The sequence below is a fragment of the Gavialis gangeticus genome, unplaced genomic scaffold, assembly GCF_001723915.1.
Source record: "Gavialis gangeticus isolate Ggan-Ray unplaced genomic scaffold, GavGan_comp1, whole genome shotgun sequence".
Taxonomy (NCBI): domain Eukaryota; kingdom Metazoa; phylum Chordata; order Crocodylia; family Gavialidae; genus Gavialis; species Gavialis gangeticus.
In genome coordinates this window covers 164905784-164914171 of record NW_017729024.1, presented here as the reverse complement: position 1 = coordinate 164914171, position 8388 = coordinate 164905784, and the positions used below count along the sequence as shown (strand labels likewise).

Genomic DNA, 8388 nt, shown 5'->3' with positions numbered 1-8388 from the left:
AGGTCTGATTGTAGCCTACTCCTTCCTTCTAACGTGCCCACATCCCCCCATTCACCCACCCACTTCAGAGCTGCAGGCTCAGCACAGGGGCCAGACCCCTCCTGACAGCTGTGTGAAGCCTCTCCCCCAGCTTTGCAGCACAGCCAGAGCATGAATGACTCCTGGCCAAGGAACAAACCCTGCAACTACAGGCACTTCCCTGGGGGTAGCTGGGAGGGAGCGGAGCCTGTCAAGAGAGGTGGGTGTGCCTGGCCATGCCTTCACATTCCCTGGAGCTGGGCTCCATCTCTCAGGCCTGCAGGACCTGGCTCTGTCCCAGCCAATTCCTTCAGTACCTGCCTGGCCCAGCCCCAGCCCCAGCCTCAGCGACGTACCAGGAAAGGCGAGGGTGCGCTGTGCTCCGAGATGTCAAAGTAGGTGACGTCGACGGGCAAGGTGGCGTGCTGGGGGCAGTATGAGCCGCTGGCCCCAATCTCCGCCGTGAACCCTTCGATGCGGCCCGACGGTGCAAAGCGTCCCTTCAGGATGGACTCCTGCAGGGTGTGGGGAAGCAGGCAGCCCTGAGCCCCTGAAGCCTGAGAGCTGCCCACTACGAAGCCGAGGCCACGGTGGAGACACCAACGCCAGAGGCTGCCAGCCCCAGATGGCTCTGATGCCCCTGCCAGGAGCCCTCTTGCCCTGCCCCATGCCCAGCCAGGGGCCTGGCAGGTGTCAGAGCCTACTGGTGCACTTACCTCGAAGTTGCCCAGCAGGGCCCGGCTGATGGAGGTGGCAGCCCAGGCGGTGGGGGAGGGCCGGGTACCCACAGGCCCCTTCCGGAGGCTGCTGCGGAGGTGTCTCCTGCTGAAGATGAGGCAGCGTCAGAGCCAGTCTCTTGCCAGCCGGCAGATACAGGGTCCCGGGGGAGTAGGCAGGGGGTCTCCTCTCCTCTCACCAGCCCCGCATCCCCTTCTCTCCTGCATGTAAGAGCCACCCACCCAGCTACCAAAGGGGTCCCTGTCTTGGGAGCCCCAGCAGCCCAGGTGCTGGGACCCCCTGCTTCCCCCTGCCCGGGGCTGAGCACCTGCCCCCAGTGCCCGCTGCCTGGCTCAGGGAGCTTGTGCAGGGGGAGGAGGCGGCTTGGGCCACTCACGATTTCAGACGCAGCCCGCTCTTCACCCGCCGCCCGACCGTAGTGCAATCTGCAGAGCTCTAGAGATGAGAGACCACGGGGATGCATTAGGGGCAGCGTGTGCCAGTGGGGGGGGGTATCTCCAGGACAGCCTGGCCTGTGCCCTCGCAGCCAGCTCCCACCCAGCCCTGCCTGACTGCTCCTGGCACAGGAAACCCTTTCCCCAGAGAAGAAAAGTACACGTGTGTACACGCATGCACACGCACTCTGCACCGACACAGGTTCACATATGCGTTCATGCATAGAGTGACACCTACACAGAGGCTTCCAGTCTGGATGCTCCCCAGCCCCACGGGGTCCATATTGAGCCCCGCTGATGCCCGCTGGACACAGGGCTATGGTGCTGTGCCCACCTGCCCCCATGGCTGCGGCCCCAGGGGCTGGTGAGGGGGCAGGACGAGGGCTGCCGGCCTCCCCTGCACAAAGGGCACTTGTCCTTTCAGGCCTTTTCCCCTTCTGGAAGCTACACAAAAGGGGCAGCACAAAGCAGAGCAGGGAGCAGCCGTGTGACAGGTGTGAAGCTTCTGGGTGGCCGACAATGGACTGGGGCAGGGGCAGGGGCAGGGGCCGGGGCCAGGGCTGTGGGGGCATCGTGCCAGGACGCACTGCAGCACGAAGAGGGAAGAGCCCTTGGAACGGGGCAGGTGCACCCCAACTTGGGTGCTGGGGAGCCCAAGCTGGCAGCGAGCAACCCCAGGGGAAGTGCAGTGCAGAGGAGCTCCACACCCCTCCCCTCCCCGCTGCCGCCCTGACACCAGGCAGCTAAAAAGCCCTGGGCGGGAGAAGGGTCTCCCCCACCTCCGATCACCGTCCCCTTCCGAGTCCCTCCCCCGCAGCCCACTCACCCTGGCCCCGGGCAGCAGGTGGTTCCAGAAAGGGGCACCCTTGGCATCGGTGCTGCGGCCGGAGGCCGGGACCGGCGGGCAGAGCGGCGCCCGCTTCTTCCGTGCCGGTGGGGACAGGGCCTCGTCCTCTGAGCATGAGTCGGCTGCGCCCTCGCCAGCCGGCAGCAGCTTCCGCTTGGCCGCGCAGCTGCCCCCGCCCAGCCGCCCGCCCGGCGTCTTCTCCGCCGAGCCCAGCCCGTTGTTCACGGGGCCTGGGGCTGCCGGAGGGGTGCCAGGCTCCTTGTGCCCGTTGGCCGCGGCCGGCGGCTCCCCTTCTGAGCCGGCCCCGTTGCTGCAAGCAGGGCTGCTCCCTGGCTCCTCTTTCTTGCCACTGCCGGTGTCCACCCAGGGCTTTTGTGCAATACGGTGCAGGTCAACGTCAAGTAGGGTTTGGCTGCTGGCTCTGTCTGCCCGCGGGGCCCCATTCTCCTCCACCGGCTGCTCCCTGGCCCCGGCTGGGCGCGGGGGCTCGCTGCTCCCCGCAGAGCCACTGTCCCTGGGGGCTGGGCAGCCATCTCTCATGTGCAAAGTGCTGCGAGTGATGTGCGGTGGCTGGGAGGCAGTGGCAGCCTCCCGCCGTCTGTCCTCTGGGCAGGCCCGGGAGCCACTCTCCCGGCACCCGCTGCGGCCAGAACCGCCTTCGCCCCTGTGCTCCACCACACGTAAGCCACTGTGGGAGAAGTGCTGTGCCGAGCCACAGAGCGACAGCTCCTCCACCAGCAGCCCATCCTCAAAGGCATCGTCCTCCAGCGCGTCCTGGCTGGGGCGCAGCTCACCAGGGACCCCGTCCTGCCTGCCCTCTGTCCCTGCGGCCCCCCATTGCGCCCGCTTGGGGTCCCGTGTGCTCTCCGGAGCCCGTGGCTCTGTGTACCCCCTCTTGACAGCTGCCCGCCCGCCGGCTGGCTCAGAGGCACTGGAGAGGTGTGAGAAGATGGAGACCTGGTAGACCTTCTGGCGCTTAATCTCCGTCTCATTGTAGCCCACCAGGAGGCCGCGGCGCGGGCAACGCTCGGGGGCTGGCTCCAAGCCCGCTTCGCCACCCGCCCGCGACAGCCCTGCGTCCTGGCTGCGCTCTGGGGGAAGGGGCGTCTCCGCGTGGATGTGCCGCATGGAGCCTCACTGGGCCGGGCGCCGCACTGCGCCGGACACAGGAAAGCCCATAAAGTAGCAGGGAAGGGGTGGTAAAGTGCCACGAGGTCACGGGGGCCTCAGACCACCCCCGGCTCAGCAAGTCCGGATGGGGCTTTGGCTACGGAGCACACTGCAACACCGCATCTATTGAGGGAGAGAGAGGGGAGTTAGCTCCTGAGATCCCAGGTCATCTGCTTCAGGCTGTTACTGGGGAACCGAGCAGGATGCAGCCCCCTGGCCCTGGTGCCAGCCAGCCCCCAGCCCCCTCTCCCTGGGCAGGCGGGCTGCAGGACAGAGTGCTCTGCCAAGCTGGGAGAAGCTGGGCCGGCCTAGATGCAAGGAGACATCCACCCGGGGAAGGGGAACGCAGAGGGAGAAGGGCAGGGTGCAGGGATCCCACCTGCAGGGTCCGTGTTGCATCCTCGGCCAGAGCCCTGAGAGCCAGGAAGAGGTGCGGAGCACCCTGCAAAGCTGAGGCCACAGGCGACGAGCCCAAACATGCAGGGGGAAGGGACCAGGTCTCCAAGAGGGAAATGCAAACAGGACGTGCCCAGGCTGGCCCCGGGAGAAGGTGGGCGAGACTGCCCCAGGGGCTTAGGGATGCCCTTTCCCAGGGCAGGCGGGCACATTCCCCAGGTAGCAAGACCCTGGGAGCTAGTGAAAGCAAGTGCGCTGGGAGGATCCAGGCCATCAAATCCAACCACAGGCTGCAGAATGAGTGTGGACGGACAGACAGCCACCCGGTCTTCTCCGTCACTGCCACCCCAGCCTCAGCCCCTGGCTCTCCGCAGCCTTGGGGTTTCCTGGCCCAGTGCATTTTCCACAGCTCTGCCCAGCCCCGCATGAGCTGTCTCCAGCAGCGCGTCACCTCCGCCCTGCCCTGGAAGGGTTGCACAGCCAGCCTGCTTGTGCTACGTGGCTGAACCCGCCCTGCCCTTATCATCAGCTTGTTCCAGCCTAGATACCTGGGTGCCTGTCCCGCAGCCCCGTCCTGGCAGCCATGCCCTGGCCTCCCCATGGGGGTAGAGTGGCTCTCTCCTGGCCCCATCCCTACCCCCTGAATGGACCATTTTAGCCACCTCTTCCTGCAGGGAGGTGTCTGGGATGGATCAGAACGAGCCGTTCCACGTCACCCCAGAGGAAAAGCCCCCTGCTCCGCTCAGCAGGGAGCTCTGGGTCCCTGACGCCATGCCAGCCTCTGCCCCAGGCTGCCCTGCCAACCCAAGGAAGGAGGAGCACAGCGATGCAGCCACATAGAAATGATGATGACCACACATGACCTAGGAAGAGGCCTGTGCGCGGCTCACATCTCCCCTGCAGGCAGGTGGGAAGTATGCACGGAGCTGCCGGGAAGCAAGGGCTGAGTGGGGAGAATTTGGATGCTGGGCTGGGCATTGGGAAAAGCCCAGCTCTGCTCCTGCCCCTCTTCTGCCAGGAGCTGGTGAGGTGGGCAGGCAGCTTGCGGTTTGAGCCCAGAGCCCTGACAGCATGCAGGAAAATGCCAGGAAAGTGGCTTGGAGTTAGCAGAGAAGCTGAAGCAGCGGTGATGGGAATTGGCCCAGCCAGCCTGCATGGGGAAGGGAGGCTGAGATGGCCACTACGCCACACTTCTCCACCTGTGCCGTAACAGGATGCCCAACAGCTTTGTGCTGGGGGACCTGGTGCACGGCACTGCAGGCAGCCGAGCAGGAGATCCCTGGTGCTTGTGAGAGGCGCTGGGGTCCCAGCACTGCATCTCTGGCTGGGAGAAGGCCTGGAAACCCGAGCCCCGAGGGGAAAGGAGGCAGCTTCTGCTGCATATGGAGAAAACCCACCAGGCAGCCTCGGAAGGGCAGAGCCCTGGGAAGAGCCCAGCTCTGGCACTCCTGACTCCTGCCTGATAGCGGTGGGTTTCTCAGCAGGTCTCAGGGGGCTGCAGGGCTCCGTCTACAGGCAAGCTCCTGCTAGGGTGAGACCAGAGGGGCAGAGTCATGGCAAATCAGCAGTCACGGCTTCTGGCTCTTGTCCCTCTGCCCTGTCCCTTGCCTGGGGCAGGCCCTGACACTTTGTCTGTAGTGTGCAATGAAAGGTACAAGCAAGCGCCTGAAGAGAGGGCAGCACCAGCTCCCAAGCCTCTGCTCCCGGGGATGGAGGGCTGGGTACTCACCACTCTGCAGCCAACCCCCTCGCCGAGCCAGGTAGCCCTGGTGGCTTCGCAGCGCACGGTCGTTGGCACAGCTCGCCGGAGACACCTGCCACCCCGGCACCCCCCAGAAGCGGCGTGGCTGTCGGGGAATGGCTCCCACCATCCCGGGGTTTGCGGTCAGGCTCCTCAAGGCTGTCGCTGGCTGTCTGGCCTGCTCTGCGTGCTTGTGGGGAGGAGAGGAAGGGAGCTGAAACAGGGATGATGGTGCTCTGCACCCAGCGGTGCTACGAGAGGAGCAGGAGACACAATCCCCGGCTGAACCAGAAGCCGCTGGATGATGTCAACACCCAGACCCATGGGCAGCCCCCAGCCGTGCTCACCGGTAATGGCAGCCTTGACCCCTGGAGGCGATATCCTCCCCCCAAGGCTTCAGCTGGGATTCATGGCCACTTCCTTCCTTAAGCTTAATCCTGGAGCCTGAGCTAGCCAGCTCCCTCCCCGCACCCGCCCCACAGCCCCTGAGGGCTGCAGAAGAGGAGACCCCAGGCTGGAGGGACCCAGGAGGCAGGGGACCAGGATGGGAGGATTGCCAGCAGCCCCACCAGAGTCTCCTTGTCCCCAGGGAGGGGGGCCAGGCTGGAGACCTGCCACAAAGCACTTCTTGGCTGGCACGCCACACCCCCAGGACAGAGCCTCAAGGGTCAGGGGACTCCCTGTCACAAGAGATCCTGTTGCCAACACCGAGGCAGGCAGACACAAGGAGCCTCTCGGTGCAGAGGCCCAGCAGCCCCACGCTATGACAGATCCCTCCCGGCTCCAGCCGGGGCCAAGACAAAAGCCCTTTGTGAGCGCTCACCTGCTCACGGGCGCCCTTCACGTGCCGGCGCCACCCGCAGCATCCCCCCAGCGACAGCTCATGCGATCATGATCCCACTGGCCTGTCAGACGTGGCACCTGTGGAGAAGGACAGCAGAGTCAGGCCCATCCAGCAGCTCCTTGCTAGACAGGGGATGAACAGAGCACTACCACTACCCACACCCCAAGGATGCCCTAGGGTCCAGCTGGCAAACCTGAACCGCCCTTGCCAGGCTGGTGTCCTGACGTCACCTTCCACCCTTGCCGGTAGGCCGAGGGGCAGGGAGGGGAGTTATCCTACAAATCGCAACTCGCACGCGAGGCCCAGCCAGCCTGGCGCACGTACACACCTGCCTCTAGCCAGCTCCCCTGGGGGCCCTGGCACGCACGATTTCAGGTGAGATGGGTGCACCCGCATGGTGCCCTGCCCAGCTGGCAGGCAGGCGAGGAGTGAGAGCTGCACCCCGGCCCTTGCTGGAGATGGTCTGGCTCCGACCCCTGCTCCGCACAGCCCCCGGCAGCCATGAGAACCGGCCTCCCACCTGCTGCAGGGCCAGGGGCTGGACTGGGCCAGGCCACTGCAATGGTGTGAGCCTGGGTGAAGGCGGCACATTATGGTTGCAACAGGGACAGCCTACTTGTGAGCGCCGGCTTCTGTGGGCAGCATCCTGGGGCTGTCAGGCCTCTGCAGGATGCATCTGGAGGGCAACACCAGCCCCCACACGCTGCCCAGGGGCATCCAGCTGCCCCAGGGGCCTGTCCGTTCCCAGCAGCGGCTCTCACGTGGCACCAGCAGAGCTGTGGCTCTTCCTCCTGCCGAAGCCACGCAAGGGGCTGGTCCCTCGCAAGCTCAACCTGCCTGGAGGGGCACCGACAAAACCCCGGTGCTGGGCATGACCAGGGAGGCTCACCTGCCTGGCACAGGGGTTCCCCGGGGGCTCAAGCAGAGGAGGGATAAGCCTTGCCGTGGGCTCCGGGGCGCAGGCACGGTGCTGCTGGACCCAGCTCCCGGCACCCTGCAACGTGACTCCTGCCCCCTCCGGCTGTCCCGGGGGGCTGGGGTTTGGCTCCCGGGCTTTCCTTTTTCCAGCAAGGATTCTCCCCCTAGCGACCCTGCCGTGGCACTTGGCTTTTTACGGCACCCGGCTCCTCCCCGCGGCAGCCTGTAACCCTTATATAGCGAGCGCGGCGGGGCTGGACACGGGCTCCGGGGGCTCCCACACTCCAGCTGCCCTGACAAGCAAGCAGGGGCTGGGAGATGGCGGCCAGGACTCCCCTCCCCTCCCCTCCCCTCCCCTCTCCCGAGACAGGTCTGCTCCGAGACCCGAACCCGGACAGATGCCAGCCTGCCCCCAGCACCTGGACGGACACCAGCCCACCCCCACCGCCACGGGGAAGAGCGGGCAGGCAGCGCCCCGCCGGCTGGCTCTCCTGCAGCCCCCAGCGGTCCAGGGCTGGGAGCGAAGCCATGTCAGCCCCAGCTCGCAGGGGTCACAATGTCATGGGGGGCTGAGTCCAGGCTGTTGCCCAGACTAGGGACAGGACTCCTTTGAGTAGGGGTTGAGGGGAGAAGACGATTCACTGGTCTACCGCTATGGGGACGGTGGTGGGGCCGGACCAGATGTCCTGCGAGGACGTTTGCGACCCTACGGCTCTAAACAGGGCCAGAAGTGTGGGCGAGACGGGGAGTGAGAGCCCGTGGGTAGCTGGTGTCAAGGGCAGCAGCCTCGAGGGGCTGGCAAGCCCCAGGACAGGCAAGCTTGAGAAATCCAGACCCAGGCTCACCTGGTTTCTCCTCCTGGCACAAGACGCTGAGCACGGGGGCGAGCAGGGCCCAGGGGACCTCAGCCGCGCATGCAACACAGGAGCCAGGAGGCCAGCCCGAGATAACCCGTGGCATGGGAACGGGAGGGTCCGACACCCAGCGTACGAGGTCCTGCGACTCCACAGCTACTGGAGGCGGCAACCAGCACCGGAGGTCAGAGCACCCCAAGTGCCCGGGCTCCCAGCGTCTAGCTCCTGGCTCGGCCGCTGAGGCCGCGTGCAAACCCCCTCCTGCAAAGCCCACCCGCGGCAGGGAGGGCTTCAGATCCGAGCTTGGAGCGGGCACTTTGGACATGTTATGCTGCAATGCGGGGGGGAACCGCTTTTTCCTTCCAGCCAAAAACACCCCGTGCCCCCCCGCTGGTGTCCTCCCCCTTCCCCCACCACATACACCTGCT

The 8388-nt window shown here is 65.8% G+C and overlaps 1 protein-coding gene across 5 annotated transcripts in view; it reads right to left on the bottom strand.

Moving 5' to 3' along the window:
- The window catches only part of FAM214B (family with sequence similarity 214 member B), a 47343-nt gene that overhangs the window by 29751 nt on the left and 9204 nt on the right, over positions 1–8388 (bottom strand). For 2 of the 5 annotated variants that reach the window (XM_019518041.1, XM_019518044.1), the window contains exons 1-7: positions 7952–8054; positions 6168–6265; positions 5333–5534; positions 2017–3330; positions 1133–1191; positions 735–843; positions 375–533 (exon numbers count right to left, since the gene is read on the bottom strand). In XM_019518041.1, coding sequence (XP_019373586.1) covers positions 375–533; positions 735–843; positions 1133–1191; positions 2017–3165 — 1476 coding nt within the window. In that variant the 5' untranslated portion in view covers positions 3166–3330; positions 5333–5534; positions 6168–6265; positions 7952–8054. Of the gene's footprint in view, positions 1–374; positions 534–734; positions 844–1132; positions 1192–2016; positions 3331–5332; positions 5535–6167; positions 6266–7951; positions 8055–8388 lie in introns of those variants that run through there. The other 3 variants (XM_019518042.1, XM_019518043.1, XM_019518045.1) reach the window with 2 other exon arrangements.